Below are 21,505 nucleotides of genomic sequence, written 5' to 3'. Positions count from 1 at the left end.
AGGCTCGCTGACTTGGTTGATATAAATCTTCGCATCCCAATTGCGAAGATGCTCATGATGTCACTCACTGGATTGTCTGGTCCAGATTCGATTATTTACAGACCGCCGTAATACAGCTGAAATATTGCTGTGTGCGGCGTTAAACAACAAACAAAGAAATACTTCTACTCCGAGAGTGTTGGTCGGTGCTCGTGCTATCGACCACTAGTTAACCTGTCCAGGTGTTAAAGGGCATGTTCACACGGAAATGAACCTATTTTTCTTGTACTTTTTCCACATTAAAAGTGTTAACCTAGAAGTGTCATAGACAAAAATATAAAAATATCACTAATAATTGACATATTTTTTGCATTAAAATGATTTATATTTTTCACATTTACCAAGTGTTCTATTTCCATAACAAAAACACCATGGCTTATGCCCCTTACAATATGACGTCATTGGTGCCAATTGATAAACATTATGACGTCATCATGCTTTGTTAGAGCCGCTTCACGTGGTGTAGATACAGGTGTGTGATTCTAGCGTCTCAGATGCCAGCCAGCATAGTGTTAAGCTGAGTCACCACTGCGCCGGAGTGTGTCGTAGGCCATGTTGTTTTACCACAAACTGGTACTTGATATCTTTTGCGTTGAGAATAGAAAGGGACCCAGTTGAATTGGCACCAATTACGTCATAATCTAAGGGGGATAACTCAGGCCTGTTTAGCTCGAAAAACGAAGGCCTCATAACGGCATATCATTTTCACTCTATTGTAAGCTTCCTACTTTCACTGTGAAAAAAATGAGTGTATATTTTCAGAAACTAACTAATTCTAAAATTGCGTTTTGTTTAGAAAAAGATAGAAAGTGATTTTTGTGTGTACACTTCCCCTTTAACAGGCCGCCGTGATGACGATCGTACATTGCTGTCAGGAGAGCTGACACGTGAATATCCGGGGTAGAATAGGTCTTCAGCGACCCATGCTTGCCGTAAAAGGCGACTATGCGTGTCGTAAAAGGAGACTAACGGGATCGGGTGGTCAGGCTCGCTGACTTCGTTGATGCATGTCATCGGTCCCAATTGCGAAGATCGATGCTCATTACGTCAATCACTGGATTGTCTGGTCCAGACTCGATTATTTACAGACCGCCGTCATATAGCTTGAATATTGCTAAGTGCGGCGTTAAACAACAAATAAACAATAAACAAACAAACGAACAACCTTCCTTGTGGTGCTTCCCCTTAAATGTTTGCATCATAAACAAAACAAAGTATCCCGAGTTCGTTTTTTTATGAAAATGAAAATCGAAACTACTGTTATTAAATTTGATTATGTCCATTTAACCATCACTCATTACTGCAACAGTTTGTAAACAGGTTATCTGTGGCTGGGTAATCTTGTGTAAATATAATTTGATACAGTTGAGTAATAAATGAATTTGCTACCACATCAACCATACCATGTTTGAAATATTGTCAATCTGTGCCGACCAAAGCACATTTATTGATTTTCAAAGGTTAGATGTCTCAGATACCCATCAGCAGTTGTGCATTATAAAGAAATATTATTTTTAATTTTTAAAAGTTTTAATTCAAATTATATTTAAAAAAATAAAACCATGTAGAATTATTCTTAGAGTTCCCCTTTTGGATAGAATATCGCTTTTGAGGATATTTTCAATTGAAAATCAAACAAATAATAAAATCCACTATAAAAACCTATTTGCCTTGCTCCTCAGTTAATAACTAAACCCCTACCATCCGTGCAAACCGTATGTACATCAAGTGGACTGGTCCTTTAAACATGCTCATATCAAGATCGAATGTTGTGGCTGCATTTGCTGCAGTGTAGGAGAAAGGCTGGTAGCTATCGCTACGGACATCTAGCTGAACCGCCCGCATTTACCCTTCACTGTTTAACCCGGTCGGATACCACTTTACCGTTGAGCGTGTTTGGTTTCAGCATTGTTCAAATGCACTTACTACTACCTGCAACGACTTTGAGATAAGATACATTACAGTGTGTTTGCTGTTGAATGCACAGCACAGCAACCCTAAGGTGACATTGAAACAGCTATTCACGGTGAACGACAGCCTCTAAGCCTGTTTTGTCATTCACTGCATTGACTCGCCTGAATCAATACAGCAGAGCGTTGTGAACGCGGACCGAGACTGTCGTTCTCAAGCCCCACGGACAAGCTTGAATGCACCAAGGTAGTCGACGCTACAAGCGACAGTCTACCCGACCTTCAGAAGTGAAGCTACAGTGATCAAGATGTCCGCCCTCACACATTCCTTGATTTGTGGCTTGATATTAATCAGCACATGTGAATCAGTGAAGTTGTTCAAGAGTATGGACATCAACACTCCCACAGTAAGTAGAAACAGATGTTTTGAAATGACGTAGTTATAATCCAGTTGGTTATGGGCGATGCATGTTCTCGTGGCTATCTAGGTCACATCGCCATGGCTGTTTACCGGTTTTCTTGTATCACAGGGTTGCGAAATTTTCTGATCGATGTGTTTGAGCTATATATACCATGTGTTCAGCGTCCATTACTGCAGGGGTGTAGAATGTTAAACAAACAGTGTCCCGTATAAAACGCAGCCATTGCGAGTATTGGAGAATCTGCGTGTTTCTGGTCGAGCGGTATTTCAGTTCTTGGGTCCAGGGCGTGTTTCTCCCCGAGGCAAGGAGTACCGGTGAGGATGCTACTGGTTATAAACAAGCCGGCTCGAAATAGATGCGGTCTTGGAACCAAGCCTTCGCCAGCAGTGCTGGAACAGTGTGACCCCGTGTAGCGTTCGACCTTCACATGGCATGTACTTGTAGGCCTAAACAGGGACATGTGGTTGCTCCAAATGCATAGCGAAAGTGGAATGGGTTCCGCTTGTAGATTATTAATGGCAGTAATTTTTTTGTTTGTGTAGCTTCATCCAGTTATCTCCGAGGGGGGAGGTAATTAGATCAACAACGCACGGGGAGTGGTATTTGCTTGGTTTTATGCGATCACCGAAACCTATGGGGGAGTGAAGGGGATGGGGGAGGTGGGAATGTTATTGTGTGGTGCAGTAAGCTATATGTCAGCTATATCATAGCGGCCTGTTGGTCATCGACTCGGCAAGACATGTGACTTGACAGCATCTTTTGCCGTCGGTACGGTGAAGCGCAACAGGTCACGCAAGGTCACACGCTGTGCGCTCATCATCAGTCGGCTGTAAAGACACGTGGGACGGGCACCTGTTGTGCAACTGAACCGGTACCGCAGGTCTAGCATCAGGCACAGAGGACCTGAATATACTGCCCAGGAATCCCACATCGGGACAAGCATGAAATACTCGGGACCTAAATACAGTGCCCAGAATTCCCACATAGGGACAAGCATGAAATACTCGCGACCTAAATACAGTGCCCAGAATTCCCACATGGGGACAAGCATGAAATACTGGGGACCTAGATATACTGCCCAGGAATCCCACATAGGGACAAGCTTGAAATACTGGGGACCTAAATATTCTGCCCAGGTATCCCACATAGGGACAAGCATGAAATACTGGGGACCTTAATATACTGCTCAGGAATCCCACATAGGGACAAGCATGAAATACTGAGGACCTAAATACAGTGCCCAGAATTCCCACATAGGGACAAGCATGACATACTGGGGACCTAGATATACTGCCCAGGAATCCCACATTGAGACAAGCATGAGCAACTGGGGACCTAAATATACTGCCCAGGAAACCAACATAGGGACAAGCATGAATACTGGGGACCTAGATATACTGCCCAGGAATCCCACATAGGGACAAGCATGGAATACTGGGGACCTAGATGTACTGCCCAGGAATCCCACATGGGGACAAGCATGAGATACTGGGGACCTAGATGTACTGCCCAGGAATCCCACATAGGGACAAGCATGGAATACTGGGGACCTAGATGTACTGCTCAGGAATCCCACATGGGGACAAGCATGACATACTGGGGACCTAGATGTACTGCCCAGGAATCCCACATAGGGACAAGCATGAAATACTTGGGACCTAGATATACTCGCCAGGAATCCCACATAGGGACAAGCATGGAATACTGGGGACCTAGATGTACTGCCCAGGAATCCCACATGGGGACAAGCATGAAATACTGGGGACCTAGATATACTGCCCATAGAAGCACCACATGGGGACAAGCATGAGGTACCGAGGACCTAAATATAATGCCTTACAATCACAAAATAGGAACAAGCATGAGGTAACGAGGACCTAAATATAATGCCCTAGAAGCACCAGCCGGGGAAAAGCATGAGGTACCGAGGACCTAAATAAAATGCCCTAGAGGCACCAGCCGGGGACAAGCATGAGGTACCGAGGACCTAAATATAATGCCCTAAAAGCACCAGCCGGGGACAAGCATGAGGTACCGAGGACCTAAATATAATGCCCTAGAATCACCACATGGGGACAAGCATGAGGTACCGAGGACCTAAATATAATGCCCTAGAATCACCACGTGGGGACAAGTATGAGGTAACGAGGGCCTAAATATAATGCCCTAGAATCACCACGTGGGGTTAAGCATGGGGTGCCGATGACCTAAATATAATGCCCTAGAAGCACCAGCCGGGGACAAGCATGAGGTACCGAGGACCTAAATATAATGCCCTAGAATCACCACATGGGGACAAGTATGAGGTAACGAGGGCCTAAATATAATGCCCTAGAATCACCACGTGGGGACAAGTATGAGGTAACGAGGGCCTAAATATAATGCCCTAGAATCACCACGTGGGGTTAAGCATGGGGTGCCGATGACCTAAATATAATGCCCTAGAAGCACCACATGGGGACAAGCATGAGGTACCGAGGACCTAAATATAATGCCCTAGAATCACCACATGGGGACAAGCATGGGGTACCGAGGACCTAAATATAATGCCCTAGAATCACCACGTGGGGTTAAGCATGGGGTGCCGATGACCATAATATAATGCCCTAGAAGCACCACATGGGGACAAGCATGAGGTACCGAGGCCCTAAATTTAATGACCTAGAATCACCACATGGAGACAAGCATGAGGTGCCGAGGACCTAAATATAATGACCTAGAAGCACCACGTTTGGACAAGCATGAGGTACCGAGGACCTAAACATAATGCCCTAGAAGCACCACATGGAGACAAGCATGAGGTGCCGAGGACCTAAATATAATGACCTAGAATCACCACGTGGGGACAAGCATGAGGAAAGACAGAGTAGATGGTAAAACAGGGTAGAGAGGAGAATAGGGGAGAGGGAGGACATGGTAGATGATAACACAGGGTAGAAGGAAGGATAGGCTAGAAAGTAGGACATTTGGAAAGTCAGGTTAGGTCAGGAGTTATCATGTCGGAGACTCAACTCTGACCTGTGACCTTGACGGATTAGTGTGTCGGTATATCCTCGGATTACTGTTGATCCCACCAGGCGCTGATTTGTTAGGTTTTGGAGTAACGACAAAGATCACAGGGTAGAGGTTAAGACAGGGTAGAAGGTTATGTTAGAGGATAGAACAGGGTAGAGAGTTGGACAGGGTAGACAAGGTAGAGAGGGTGCAGCGTAGAGAGGACAAGGTAGAAAGGAGGACAGGGTAGACAGGGTAGAGAGTAGGACAAGGTAGAAACAAGAACAGGGTAAAAAAGAGGACAGGGCAGAGAGGAGGACAGGGTAGAAAGGAGGACAGGGTAGAGAGGAGGACAGGGTAGAGAGGAGAACAGGGTAGAGAGGAAGACATGGTAGAAAGGAGGACAGGGTTGAGAGGGTCGAGAGGAGGACAGGGTAGAGAGGAGGACAGGGTAGAGATCAGGACAGGTAAGAGAGTAGGACAGGGTAGAGAGGAGGACAGGGTAGAGAGTAGGACAGGGTAGAAAGGAGGACAGGGTAGACAGGGTAGAGAGTAGGGCAGGGTAAAAAGAACAGGATAGAGAGGAGGACAGGGTAGACAGGGTACAGAGTAGGGCAGGTTAGAGAGGAGGACAGGGTAGAGATCAGGACAGGTTAAAGAGTAGGACAGGGTAAAAAGGAGGACATGGTAGAGAGGAGGACAGGGTAGACAGGGTAGAGAGTAGGACAGGGTAAAAAGGTTGACAGGGTAGAGAGGAGGACAGGATAGAGAGTAGGACAAGGTAGAGAGGAGAACAGGGTAAAAAAGAGGACAGGGCAGAGAGGAGGCCAGGATAGAAAGGAGAACAGGGTAGAGAGGAGGACAGGGTAGAGAGGAGGACAGGGTAGAGAGTAGGACAGGGTAGAGAGGAAGACAGGGTAGAGAGTTGGACAGGGTAGAGAGGAGGACAGGGTAGAGAGGAGGACATGGTAGAGAGGAGGACAGGGTAGAGAGTACGACAGGGTAGAGAGTTGGACAGGGTAGAGAGGAGGACAGGGTAGAGAGGAGGACAGGGTAGAGAGGAGGACAGGGTAGAGAGTTGGACAGGGTAGAGAGGAGGACAGGGTAGAGAGTTGGATAGGGTAGAGAGTTGGACAGGGTAGAGAGGAGGACAGGGTAGAGAGGAGGACAGGGTAGAGAGTAGGACAGGGTAGAGAGTTGGACAGGGTAGAGAGGAGAACAGGGTAGAGAGGAGGACAGGGTAGAGAGTAGGACAGGGTAGAGAGTTGGACAGGGTAGAGAGGAGGACAGGGTAGAGAGGAGGACATTTGGAAAGTCAGGTTAGGTCAGGAGTTATCATGTCGGAGACTCAACTCTGACCTGTGACCTTGACGGATTAGTGTGTCGGTATATCCTCGGATTACTGTTGATCCCACCAGGCGCTGATCTGTTAGGTTTTGGAGTAACGACAAAGATCACAGGGTAGAGGTTAAGACAGGGTAGAAGGTTATGTTAGAGGATAGAACAGGGTAGAGAGTTGGACAGGGTAGACAAGGTAGAGAGGGTGCAGCGTAGAGAGGACAAGGTAGAAAGGAGGACAGGGTAGACAGGGTAGAGAGTAGGACAAGGTAGAAACAAGAACAGGGTAAAAAAGAGGACAGGGCAGAGAGGAGGACAGGGTAGAAAGGAGGACAGGGTAGAGAGGAGGACAGGGTAGAGAGGAGAACAGGGTAGAGAGGAAGACATGGTAGAAAGGAGGACAGGGTTGAGAGGGTCGAGAGGAGGACAGGGTAGAGAGGAGGACAGGGTAGAGATCAGGACAGGTAAGAGAGTAGGACAGGGTAGAGAGGAGGACAGGGTAGAGAGTAGGACAGGGTAAAAAGGAGGACAGGGTAGACAGGGTAGAGAGTAGGGCAGGGTAAAAAGAACAGGGTAGAGAGGAGGACAGGGTAGACAGGGTACAGAGTAGGGCAGGTTAGAGAGGAGGACAGGGTAGAGATCAGGACAGGTTAAAGAGTAGGACAGGGTAAAAAGGAGGACATGGTAGAGAGGAGGACAGGGTAGACAGGGTAGAGAGTAGGACAGGGTAAAAAGGTTGACAGGGTAGAGAGGAGGACAGGATAGAGAGTAGGACAAGGTAGAGAGGAGAACAGGGTAAAAAAGAGGACAGGGCAGAGAGGAGGCCAGGATAGAAAGGAGAACAGGGTAGAGAGGAGGACAGGGTAGAGAGGAGAACAGGGTAGAAAGGAGGACAGGGTAGAAAGGCGGACAGGGTAGAGAGGAGAACAGGGTAGAGAGGAAGACATGTTAGAAAGGAGGACAGGGTAGAGAGGAAGACAGGGTTGAGAGTAGGACAGGGTAGAGAGTTGGACAGGGTAGAGAGGAGGACAGGGTACAGAGGAGGACAGGGTAGAGAGTAGGACAGGGTAGAGAGGAAGACAGGGTAGAGAGTTGGACAGGGTAGAGAGGAGGACAGGGTAGAGAGGAGGACAGGGTAGAGAGTACGACAGGGTAGAGAGGAGGACAGGGTAGAGAGGAGGACAGGGTAGAGAGGAGGACAGGGTAGAGAGGAGGACAGGGTAGAGAGTTGGACAGGGTAGAGAGGAGGACAGGGTAGAGAGTTGGATAGGGTAGAGAGTTGGACAGGGTAGAGAGGAGGACAGGGTAGAGAGGAGGACAGGGTAGAGAGTAGGACAGGGTAGAGAGTTGGACAGGGTAGAGAGGAGGACAGGGTAGAGAGGAGGACAGGGTAGAGAGTAGGACAGGGTAGAGAGTTGGACAGGGTAGAGAGGAGGACAGGGTAGAGAGGAGGACAGGGTAGAGAGTAGGACAGGGTAGAGAGGAGGACAGGGTAGAGAGTAGGACAGGATAGAGAGGAAGATAGGGTAGAGAGGAGGACAGTGTAGAGAGGAGGACAGGGTAGAGAGTTGGACAGGGTAGAGAGGAGGACAGGGTAGAGAGGAGGACAGGGTAGAGAGGAGGACAGGGTAGAGAGTAGGACAGGGTAGAGAGGAAAATAGGATAGAGAGGAGGACAGGGTAGAGAGGAGGACAGGGTAGAGAGGAGGACGGGGTAGAGAGGAGGATAGGGTAGAGAGGAGGACAGGGTAGAGAGGAGGACAGGGTAGAGCGGAGGACAGGGTAGAGAAGGGGACAGGTTAGAAAGAGGACAGGGTAGGAATGATAGAGAGTAGGCCATGGTAGAAAGAGGACAGAGTAGAGAGGAGGACAGGGTAGAAAGAAGGACAGGGTAGAGAGGAGGACAGGGTTGACAGGGAAGAAAGGAGGACAGGGTAGACCTTTAACAACTAGGCTAGAAAGTAGGACATTTGGATGGTCAGATCAGGAGTTATCGTGTAGGTATAGGAGACTCAACTTTGACCTGTGAACTTTCCGGGTCAGTGTATCGGTACGCTGTTGATCTGGAGTGACAACAAAGGTAACCGCAAAAGCATCAAAGATGCCTTTACCAGATGTGTGTCACTCATTGCATTCTTTATCATACAGATTTTTATATATAAATATAATAAAGTCCTGTTCGGGTATATCAACTGTAAAATGTATTACAATACTGCCAATTTGGTGACCTGTTTTAAACAAAATTATGAACAAAACCAACGCAATTCACGTAATACTTGTATGCTAACCTCTGGTTAGAAGTGCACCTCTTTGTTCCAAAGTTCTTTATCAGTACTTATGAGAGGGACTTCGGTAAGGCACATCATCGGGTATTACACATGGTATATTCAGTTTAATCACGGACTTGTATATAGGTCCGTGGTTTAATATTTCAAATTTTAAAATGGTGATACGGTTATTTGGGATATACCACGTATTTGAACTGTATTTCAGTTAAATGGCAGCCTGTCAATTTTATATGAAAATAAAATCGTTCTTGTAGGCGTTTGGCATATTTGAGTAATCCGCAAGCATGGCCAGAGTGATGACGGCTCCTCACAGCGGGCAAGGATGGGCTCGCTACAAACTAAGGGACGCAACTCTTCACAACGTGCTCCTTAAACGATTGACATTAGGCTTTAAAAAAATAAAAGAATTGGTTCTCAGGCAATAGTTTTTGAAAATACAGTGCGGGCTGGCGGTGTCTATTTTTTCCCCCTTTTCCGGTTGTTCAAACTAGTATGTAACCAAATAAACAGTTGTGTAACCAAATAAACAGCTGTGTAACCAAATAAACAGTCGTGTAACCAAATAAACAGTTGTGTACAATCAACCATAGAAAAGGCCTCCCTACATAAATGTATTCCATGATGAGTTAAATACTGGAATACAGTAGTTGACTACCGTTGGACTTTGAATATTTGAGGATATTTTTAGATTGAAAAATAAAAAGTACATGATATTCTTATTATGCAAGAAATGTTTGTTTGAACATCATTGAAAACTTGTAACTCCATGCGTATATGTACGTAATTCATATAACCCACACGCGCATGGAGTATTTGTGACGTACCTTCATCTGATAAAAGGTAAAAGATACAAATGCACTACGTAAAGCTCAATACAGGGCCAGCTATTGCAAGCTAGACAGTACATCTTTAATATGTGCATTTCTCTTGATATAAAACGGACACGTGTGTTTCTGGGAGTCGGTGCCACTCTGAGCACATATAACAGCTGGAATAATGTTCTGATGAAACAGACCCGTGAAGATCCGGGGTAGAATAGGTCTTCAGCAAGCCATGCTTGCCGTAAAAGGTGACTATGCTTGTCGTAAGAGGCAACTAACGGGATCGGGTGGTCAGGCTCGCTGACTTGGTTGATGCATGTCATCGATCCGAAAGGCATGGATTGATGCTCATGATGTCAATCACTGGATTGTCTGGTCAGACTTGATTACTTACAGACCGCCGTCATATAGCTGGAATATTGCTGAGTGCGGCGTTTAACAACAAACAAACAAAACAAATAAATCTAATCAAACGCAGAGAAAAGACGGTGGGGGTAAGGTGGGGAGTGTTGGGAGTGTGTGTGTGTGTGTGTGTGGGGGGGGGGGGGGGGGGGGGGGGGGGGGGGGGGGGGGCAGGTGGGAGGGTACGGGTTAGGGGGGTTGCGTGTTGGGGGTGAGGGGACGTATCATATTTAATAAGAAAGAAATGCAACATACAAAACTATCGGTATCCTGCATCACAGTATTTGAGAGTATTCTTAATTGCTGTCTGTTGTATATATTTATTACTACAGTATTTCTGGCAATTGTCACATTATATTGTTTTGAAGATGTTGAATATCTGGTTCATTTATGTTGTATAGTTTTCACTGAACCCACTCCAAGCACGCGTAATCGCTCCTTTTTATCGATAAAACCGCACGTAAAATAATGATCAAGGGAGGTCACTCTTATCTAGTCAAACATTAATGTCAGCGCTCTCAAGCTCGCCACACAATGCAAGTTCGATTCCAACTTGTCAAGACATAGTGTCTCAATATTAAAGAGTGGTAGTCTTGCTTTGGCTTTCAATAATCAATTTATGATTTTTAAACAACAGGATTTGCTTGATATATCGTTTACTCACCGTTGAAATGAATGCGACATGGCTTGTGTATCGACGCAATTTTTTTTCTTGATCTACCCGCCTTGAAGAGTGAGTGAGTGAGTTGGGTTTAACGCCGCTTTTAACTGTATTCCAGTTATATCACGGCGTGTCAGCTTAATGTGGGAGGAAAGCCCGAAGTGATGCAGGTCTCAGACGTTTACCACTTCGGTGAAACCCACGAGCACGGGTATGGTGCTGACAAACCTGGAAACATAATCGGGGCGAACCAGGATTCGAACCCACAATCATAGGTTTCTGGCGTTCCCAAGGGACGCAACTCTGCACAGCGAATCGCGGCGCCTTAGACGACTGGGCCAACCGCCTTGAAGAGGGACACTATACGATTCGTGAATTTACGTTAGCAATATTCTTGTGAACTTTAAAACAGCAGGGCTTGGGTATCCACCCCATTCTCTACCCGCCTTGACGTTTAACACATCAGGACCTGTACATTCATGCAAGACATGACCTTACTTTTTATTTTTATTTTTTTCAGCATTTCCAACGTGTGGCAGATTTCTCAGTAAGCAAGGAAGCGAGAACGGAGGTTTATTTCTTCAGCGCAAGGTTCAACAAGGTAAAGTTACTCGGTGGTGATAGTTGTAAATCGTTATGATACACTTTGCCTTTAATACAAAATAATTGTTTGTTTGTTTGTTGGTTGTTTAACGCCGCACTCAACAATATTCCAGCTATATGACGGCGGTCTGTAAATAATCGAGTCTGGGCCAGACAATCCATGACTGACATCATGAGTATCGATCCATACCATTAGGATACGATGACATGCATCAACCAAGTCAGCGAGCCTGACCACCCGATCCCGTTAGTCGCCTCTTACGACAAGCATAGTCACCCTTAACGGCAAACGTGGGTGACTGAAGACCTATTCTACCCCGGATCTTCACGGGGCTATTTAGTTTGGACTGAAGTAACGCCAAGCATACAGAACTGTACACATGTGGAGGCGAGGTGTTTAAACCCGCGCTACGGTCAGACACGTTTTATCAAATAATCATTATATACATGTGTGTCGTTTTTATCAGGATGTTGTTTATTTCTGCACAGAACAACGTGTTCCCGACAATGATGGTTGTGAAGGAAGAAACAATGGACCCGGTAAGTTGTTATGTAACATTTTCGATATAATGGTGATTTCTATCCTCCTCCTCCACAATCTGAACCTCCATCTCCATCTCCCCTCCTCCTCCACCTCCTCCACCTCCATATCTCCTCTACCTTCCTCCTCCCCACCCCCATCTCCCCACTTCCTTTCCTCCTCCTTTCCCCCCATCTCCCTCCTCCTCCACCATTCCCCCACTCCCCCATCTCCCCAGTTCCTTTCCTCCTCCTCTCCCCCCATCTCCCTCCTCCTCCACCATTCCCCCACTCCCCCGTCTCCCAAGTTCCTTTCCTCCTCCTCTCCCCCCATCTCCCTCCTCCTCCACCACCATATCTCTTCAACCCTCCTCCTCCACCTACATATCTACTCCACCCTTCCACCTCCTCTCCCCCATCTCACCTCCTCCTCCACCTCCATATTTCCCCCACCCTTCCTCCACCACTCCCCCCATCTCACGCCTCCTCCACTCCCCTCCTCCTCAACCCTACTCCTCCACCGCCCCCTTCCCCTCCTCCGCTCTCTCCACCTTCCCCTCCTCCTCCACCTCCATCTCAAAATCTAGACTTATGATTATTATTTCAATAATTATTACTAGTATATAATAGGCTGGCTAGGCTCATCAGCCTATATTATTATTATTATTATTATTATTATTATTATTATTATACCAGAAATGCAACACTGAGGCAGTATGGAAAGGTGCGATTGCAGCTGGACAAGCCGGCTGCTACGACCACGAGGACGACATGGTCGTCTGCTTCAGCAGCCTCAACGGCAGCCTGACTCTCGGAGCCAACACCAACTACACCCTGTTCGCCCTCAACTGCCAAGGTGCCACAGAGAGGCCGGTACGTCCAAGTATAGCAACCATTCAAAATAGAAGTACCTTTCTTTGTTTAAACATATTAATTTTCACAAAAGTGTGAAATGGATTGGTGAACAAGCGAAGCGCTTATGTTAATACCGCTCCATTACACATAGGACATATTACAATGAATACATAGATGAAGGTTAGATGTAACAAATAAATTGTACATGCCAAGCTAGATGTGTACATATAATCCATCTATTTGCAGTTTATTTTAAACAATCATTTAACTGAAAATCTGCCAGTTTTTAATATAAAGTGTTGAATAGAATCTTATATTAGCATTTGCTCTTCCTTACTCAAATCCGAATTTCCGCATAGCACTGTTTGTAAAGAATAACCATGTTGGTAAAAATACACTTCATTTCGAAGAGCATAGTAATTTGTACACACAAAAAATAAGTGTAGAGCATCTTCGGTATGATATCCACAACTAACATGATAACAACTTTTTGTATCAAAGATATGTCTATTATACTGATCTATTATACTGTACCATTCTTTCATCGGCCATATGAAGAATACCGAGAAATATGGTAGTGCTAATTTATAATACGTCGTGACATGACAGCCACGCACAACATATATTACAAGCCCTGTCCCAGCGCATGCCACGTTTGTAGTGCCGTTTGATGGTTGTAAAATCGATGTGGGAAGTTTGTCAATATAAGGCATCCCGAATGACTTTTGAACAGTTCTGATAAAAGCTTCTTAATCATGTATTCGGAACATGTAGTGTCATGCATCAAACCGAGCTTGAAGTAAAGTTTCATACAGCTTCATGACGTACAAGGGGTGAGGTGAGGTGAAATGGGGTTTAACGTCGCATCCAAGATTATTGCACTTATATAGCGACGTGCATGCACACGTGTGTGTGTGTGTGTGTGTGTGTGTGTGTGTGTGTGTATGTGTGTGTGTGTGTTGCTGCTTGTACTAGACCGGACTGATGCCGATTAATAGTGCTAGTCCACTGAGATACCATGCCGCAGTTTAACATGAATACCCCACTCAGACACAGTAAACTGACTCCGAGCCGACCAGTCCCTTGTCTTAGCCCCTTAATGCCGAGCGCCAGACAGGGTAACAACAAGTACCATCTTTTATAGTCTTTAGGTATGACGCGGCTGGGGATCGAACCCCGGACCTTCCGCTCTCCGGGCGGACGCTCTACCACTAGACCACGGTCATGACGTACATGAAGTGCATGCGACGCTAATATAACACACGTGTAGGTACACAGATGTACATGTTGACGATCTGGTGTTATTGTTTGTAGTTTCATGACATCATGAACTCGGTAACTGTGACGTTCTTGTTGTGACGTCGATGTATCTTACAACTTGATATGTTTCTCTTCTTGCAGGGCATGCAGATGCATTTCGTCCTGTCGCAAGAGGTAAGTCAACTTCTTTGAACTTATTCTATTTTGAATCCGCAATTTCTCAAGACAAAGGTATTATTTCCACACCAATGTGGTATGGGAACCCGTTAGGACGTGATGGTGAAGTGATGGGTACCCGGTAGAACTTGGTGGTGATGTGATGGGTACCCGGTAGAACTTGGTTGTGATGTGATGGGTACCCGGTAGAACTTGGTTGTGATGTGATGGGTACCCGGTAGAACTTGGTTGTGATGTGATGGGTACCCGGTACAACTTGGTTGTGATGTGATGGGTACCCGGTAGAACTTGGTTGTGATGTGATGGGTACCCGGTAGAACGTGATGGTGATGTGATGGGTACCCGGCAGAACGTGGTGGTAATGTGATGGGTACCCGGTAGGACTTGGTGGTGATGTGATCGGTACCCGGTAGAACGTGGTGGTGATGTGATGGGTACCCGGTAGAACTTGGCTGTGATGTGATGGGTACCCGGTAGAACTTGGTTGTGATGTTCCTCCCACATTAAGCTGCCGAGCCGTGATATAACTGGAATACTGTTAAAAGCGGCGTTAAACCCAACTCACTCACTCACTCACTCACTCCATGAATCTGAACAGAGCTGGCAGCCGTTTTGACTATTAATGCATTGTTATCACGATGTGTCATCAATGAACACGTTCGCATAATTCCGAGATATACCGAGTGAATATGATCAGTCTGATGTCAACACGGAACGACTAGCGATGCCGGGGTCACACAATGTAACTACCCTGCTCTCAGGTAACACAGGGTACTAGCTTCCCGTTCTGCCCTGGAATATCCGGGCAAGGAAACTTGACGAGCAGGTGATCACATCTTTTAGATGGGTGAGTCGAGGTTAAACGACACTTTGGACAGCATTGACGTCATATCACTCGGGGGGGCACGGGTGGCCCAGTCGTCTAAGGAGCCGCGATTCGCTGTGCAGAGTTGCGTCCCTTGGACACGCCAGAAACCTATGATTGTTGGTTCGAATCCCGGTTCGCCCCGATTATGTTTCTAGGTTTGTCAGCACCATACCCGGGCTCGTTGGTTTCACCGAAGTGGTAAACGTCTGAGACCTGCATCACTTCGGGCTTTCCTCCCACATTAAGCTGACACGCCGCGATATAACTGAAATACCGTTAAAAGCGGTGTTAATCCCAACTCACTCACTCACTATGCATGTTCTTCATGTCTAGCTCTTATTTCTATTTGTTTATTCCAGGGCGCCAAGCCTGAGGATAAGTATGACCCCGAACCAGCTCCCAACCCAGCTGATCACTATGACATCACGCCCGTCATCCCCATCGCCATTGTTCTCGGCATCATCGGCTGCATCTTCATCGTGTGCTTCTGTTATACAAGCGTAAGTGATTGTCTTTGACCTCATCAAAAGTCGAAATTGTTTGTTATACGTCATATTGATATTGTGTCAATTATACATCACTGTACTTTAACTCGTGGTACCTGTATGATATCACTGTACTTTAACTCGTGATACCTGTATGATATCACTGTACTTTAACTCGTGATACCTTTATGATATCACTGTTCTTTAACTCGTGATACCTGTATGATATCACTGTACTTTAACTCGTGATGCCACTGTACATTTTAATGATGTGTTACGTCATTGTGACCCTGTTTGTTACCCCATATCTTGAACTGTACCTTACACACACCAATCTCGAACTATTGCTTGTATCCATGTCATCAAACAGTCTCGACTGTACATCAAACACTCACCAATCTCGAGCAATTGCTTGTACACGTTCCATCTAACAGTCTCGACTGTATTTAACACACATCAATCTCGAACTATGTCTTGTATACAGGATATGGATACAGGATATCTAACAGTCTCGACTGTACCTTACACACACCATTCTCGAACTATGTCTTGTATACAGGATATGGATACAGGATATCACACAGTCTCGACTGTATCTTACACACACATATCAATCTCGAACTATTGCCTTTATCGATTGACATCTGGCATCTCTCGGTAAACCGTTTACATAACGATACTATGACGTCAATATCATCCAGAGTTACGTCTCTTTGTGTATATACACTCACCGGCTCTGTACGTCCGGACCGCCTCCGTGGTCTAAAGGTAGAACGTCCGACCGGAGAGCGGAAGATCCAGGGTTCGATCCCCGGCCGCGTCATACCAAAAGACGTTGAAAGATGGTACTTGTGTTACCCTGCATTAAGGGGCTAAAACAAGGACTGGTCGGCTAGGGTGGAGTAGTCATGTTAAACTGCGGCATGGTATCTCAGTGGGCTAGCACTAAAAATCGGCATCAGTCCGGACTAGTACAAGCAGCCACACACGTGCATGCACGTAGCTATATAAGTGCAATAATCATGGCGCGACGTCAAACCCCATTTCACCTCACCTTTCACCTCACCTGTCAGAGCTTGGTCAATGTTTACAACATTTCAGGAAACACCGCGTTAGTTGTAACATGTTACAACACATGGAAATGCTTTGACATAAAATAATATTTCCGTATATAGATACAATTAAATGCAGAAATGCAGTAGTTACTGAATGATTATTATGTGGTTTTCTCTTCATTTAGCGGGACTGTTTCAAGCAGAAGTCTTCAATAAGGAAGGGCAAGAAGTCCGGCTCCAAGGAGGAAACCAAGGCATTTATCAAGGAAGAAAAGGAGGCCGTCCCTTAACTTTTACCCTCATCCTAAGAACTAAGCATTTTTGTTTGGAGTTTACCTTACCTCTATTCTTTGTATGGTATACTTGATAGGTGATGTTGATAACGTTTTGAAAATGTGAAAATTTTGACAATGAGGATTTGAAATATAAATTAAATATTTACAGTGGACCTTCTTTAAACGGGACTCTCCTTAATCAACATCTGTAATGAGTCATTTGTAATTTGTTCCTGGAGATTTCAAGAAGTGAATTATCAGAACATTTCTGCTTTTGTATGTTTAATTTTCTAATCCGTATTTTCCAAGTATGTTTTCCAAAAGGTTTTTCCTCTCTATTGTGCCGTCAGATAGCTGGAATATTGCTGAGTGCGGCGTAAAACAACAAACCAAACAACCAACAACCTCTCTATAAATTGTTTGATAGGCATTACTATACATACTATACATGTATTACTATAGATCTCTATAGTCAGGTTTAATCTTTTTACTGGTTGTATTTGATATTTTCTCTGTACCTTGGTATTGACTAGATATCTACCGCTACCGTTATGGGAGGTCCCTGTACACTTTTGTTTGATAATCGGGATCTAAACTGTTTTTAAACCCTACCATTTTTGTACACCAAGCTGTATATATTTTGGACTTGTGAAATACATCAAGCTATATGAAAGTCATTTTGGGTAATATATGTCTTATATTGCGTCCATCATGTTTTATACTGAATCGATGTACATGTATTTAAATAGTTACATTATCTGCATCAAATGTATAAGTGTTGTTTATATTGTCTGTTTAGGAATTCGATGTAGGGTACTGCGTGTTCTTTGTACATTGTGACCATACGGAGACCACATTGTATTTTTAGTTTTAATAAGCTCCTTGTTAATGCTTTACTCGGGTATGTCACTTCCTTATTCTTTCATTGTCACTTTTTGTACAGATGCTGGAACTGGATGAGAGTCCATACGTCAACTACATTTCTATAGATACTACATCATCTAAATGCCGTTTGAAGATAACTTTGCGTGTGTAATGCCACGTTCGTTTGATTTCATTTCATTTTAAAGAACGTTGCTCCACCAAACATGCAACCGTAGCCAATCACTTCACTCGTTGTCTTACCAAGTATTATGTTGTAGCTCTATTTTTAACAATAAATAATTAGCCTTGTTGAATGACCTGTTGAATGTGCACATATCAGTGATTGCACAAGACCGCCTTCAAGGCGTGATTATCGGTTGCAGTGTTGTCAGAGCACTTTGTTGGAGTTTTAGTAGACTGCTCATGTGTTTTAATTCTGTGATTTGTAAAGATTTTTTTGTTCGATGTTTTGTAAAGTGTAATTAGTCGGACCTCATATACAATATCATTACGATGGCATATGCAAGGGTATATACAGACTGTCTAAAGGTGTGTCATTATGATATGCAATAATGATTTGTAGTCTTGCTTTTACAGACACGGATGATTCATTGACCGAGCGATACATATTTACTGATTATTAACAAGTAAAGCATAATTCGAATTTCTTACGGATGTCCAGTGGTATGATGTTTATTGGTGTTATGTTCATTCGTTTGCATTTAGAGCAGTGCCTACCCCAATAGATTCAAACAATATTAATGAGAGCCTTGTTTTACACAAAACATCAATAAAAATTATTCTTAGAGCATATTTGTATTCCTTTTTTTGTAAGTATCTCCTTACAAACGTATCAGTTAGAACGTATCAACTAGTTTAGCTGCATAAGAAACCGTTTATTCGGTACGTTTTTTCTCCATGTATGCCCTAGGCATTGTGAATTGCACCAGACGTAGGTTTGCTCACTGTTATTTATTTTCTGTATATATAATAGGATCTTATTTGCATAACGTGTAAGATATGTACATAATGTGATTGACAGCATGCCACACATTGCTAGATGTACAAGTGAGGAGGTGTTTTCATTGAAAACATAAGCGATGAGGGAGGAACAATTAAGACGTTTTCCCACGATGAATACCAGGAAACACAACTTGGCGTACATAAAATTATAACCTGAAATTGACGAATCTGAATTATCAGTCAAATGCTGAGGCTTGTAAGTCTGTTGTTTTTTTTTAGCACCATACCCATTGTCGTAGGTTTCCTAAGTGGTAAAAATCAAGACCTACTTCACGTTTGGCATTCTTCCTACATTGAACAGACGCCGAATGATATGAGTGAGTGAGTGAGTGAGTGAGTTGGGTTTAACGCCGCTTTTAACAGTATTCCAGCTATATCGCGGCGTGTCAGCTTAATGTGGGAGGAAAGCCCGAAGTGATGCAGGTCTCAGACGTTTACCACTTCGGTGAAACCAACGAGCCCGGGTATGGTGCTGACAAACCTAGAAACATAATCGGGGCGAACCGGGATTCGAACCAACAATCATAGGTTTCTGGCGTGTCCAAGGGACGCAACTCTGCACAGCGAATCGCGGCGCCTTAGACGACTGGGCCACCCGTGCCCCCCCGAGTGATATGACGTCAATGCTGTCCAAAGTGTCGTTTAACCTCGACTCACCCATCTAAAAGATGTGATCACCTGCTCGTCAAGTTTCCTTGCCCGGATATTCCAGGGCAGAACGGGAAGCTAGTACCCTGTGTTACCTGAGAGCAGGGTAGTTACATTGTGTGACCCCGGCATCGCTAGTCGTTCCGTGTTGACATCAGACTGATCATATTCACTCGGTATATCTTCCTCGTTGTCAAGACTATTTTGTCTAATCACTGGCTCATATCGATATTGATGAATGTGTGTGAGGTCATTGTCAGGTGATGCCATGGCGAACGCTAGAAATCTACCAGGCAGTATACAGAAACAGTGATCTTCTATTAGTCTACGCTCCACCATGACGTCACGTCACCAGATGATAAATCTGCTCATTATCTCTCGGAGTATTCCGGAATACGAGTAGGATTTAGCGATTTTTCCCTTAAATATTGCCTTTAGATTTAGTTCTTTCAAAGTACTGATTTTAATATGCTTCATAATTGATTTAATACTGCGTTTGTAGTTTACTGTAAATCTCCTTTAAAACTATATACTCTTAAAAAAAGAAACGCAATACGGATATTTTTGGCCATAAAAGCAAACAGCGAGCTAAGAGGTGCAAAATGTAGAGGTTTAATGTCTTATAGTGTCAATGACAAATTTCCCGGATCAAAATGATCACAACAAGGACATACAAACCATAAATCGGGAAACACGTACGATTCGAAAAAACGCAGCCAGTGAATCAACAAAAGGGCCATGGCGCTGCACGTACTGCACGTGCAGCAGCAGTATGAATGGTATTAAAGTGCAGGGTGTTTGATTGCCTGGCATCTGCGTCAATCGAACAATGACAGTTCAACAACATGCCGAGATTAACAGAAGTGCAAAGAAACAACGTAATATGCCGGTGTCAGGCAGAGAATCCCGATCAGCTGTACCAAGGGTTTTCAATGTAGCGCCCAGCACCATCACAAGTCTATGGGATCGGTTTCAACAGCATGGGTCAACACGTGATCGGTATTCCAGCAGGACAACGCTGGACCGCATACAGCACGGATCACAAGAGCCTGTCTACAAAACAACAACGTTGATGTTCCCCCCTGGCCCTCCAGATCCCCGGATTTGAACCCGATAGAGCACCTGTGGGATGAATTGGATAGACGGCTACGCCGACGTCAACCACAACCTCAAACGTTGCAGCAGTTGGCTTTTGCGTTGCAAGCCCAGTGGGCTACAATTCCCCATGTGATACGCTTACTCGTCTCTTCCATGGGCAGGAGATGTCAGGCCACTATCGATTCCAACGGGGTACATACGCGTGATTGATGGTAGCTGACCTTCACCTTGGATTTTTCCTATGTACCGATAACTGAGATGACTACAATCACCAAATGTTTTCTCCACAACAGTTTGGTTCGATACCTTGTACGCTTCCTCGTATAAATGTATTTGCCTCATAACACAAGTTTGTCTTTGCGTTTCATTTTTTGAAGAGTATATGTGGGATAACCCTTTTTTAGTAAAGTACAGGTTCTTGTACTTTTTAAGGTTAGTTCCCGTCCGGGATTTGAACCCATACTCCCAGAGTGAAGCGCCTAACCGCCAAAACACAAAGTCAGCGATTTAACCCACTCAGCCACCGAGGATTCCACAAAGCACCTCAAGCATCACGTCCCGTCAAGTAGCATCACACGTCAAGTATCACAGCCATACAAGATGACGTTTAGAGTGAATCCCTCGTCTGTGTGCCACGCCCCGACCCTATGTACGAGACCGTTCTCGAGGCCCCGTGTCTTACAAACAGACTATTCACCGTGAACGAAATGCTCATGAAGGTGAAGTGTAATGGGGTTTAACGTCGCGTCCAAGATTATTGCACTTATATAGCGACGTGCATGCACGTCTGCGTGTGTGTGTGTGTGTGTCAGCTAGCCCACTGACATACCATACCGCAGTTTAACATGAATACCCCACTCAGACACAGTATGCTGACTCCGAGCCGACCAGTCCTTGTTTT

General features: G+C 44.8%; 1 protein-coding gene across 1 annotated transcript; it reads left to right on the top strand.

Moving 5' to 3' along the window:
- The first annotated feature begins 1,819 nt into the window (after positions 1 to 1,819).
- Positions 1,820 to 18,646, top strand: LOC124144095. Its single transcript, XM_048390202.1, has 7 exons — positions 1,820 to 2,356; positions 11,395 to 11,475; positions 11,967 to 12,017; positions 12,693 to 12,869; positions 14,253 to 14,285; positions 15,516 to 15,656; positions 16,882 to 18,646. Exons 1-7 carry the CDS (start codon positions 2,258 to 2,260, stop codon positions 16,984 to 16,986), a joined length of 687 nt encoding a protein of 228 aa, XP_048246159.1. The 5' UTR covers positions 1,820 to 2,257; the 3' UTR covers positions 16,987 to 18,646.
- The last annotated feature ends 2,859 nt before the right edge of the window (positions 18,647 to 21,505 follow it).

Source organism: Haliotis rufescens, unplaced genomic scaffold (genome assembly GCF_023055435.1).
Source record: "Haliotis rufescens isolate VD_foot unplaced genomic scaffold, xgHalRufe1.0.p SCAF_87, whole genome shotgun sequence".
In the NCBI taxonomy this organism is placed as follows: Eukaryota; Metazoa; Mollusca; class Gastropoda; order Lepetellida; family Haliotidae; genus Haliotis; species Haliotis rufescens.
This window is presented reverse-complemented; position numbering and strand designations above follow the sequence as displayed.

Coding starts and splice junctions, on each gene's coding strand:
- LOC124144095 (XM_048390202.1), top strand. CDS start 2,258: ATGTCCGCCCTCACACATTCCTTGATTTGTGGCTTGATATTAATCAGC. Junction 2,357..11,394: donor TGGACATCAACACTCCCACA/GTAAGTAGAAAC, acceptor TATTTTTTTCAG/CATTTCCAACGTGTGGCAGA. Junction 14,286..15,515: donor ATTTCGTCCTGTCGCAAGAG/GTAAGTCAACTT, acceptor TGTTTATTCCAG/GGCGCCAAGCCTGAGGATAA.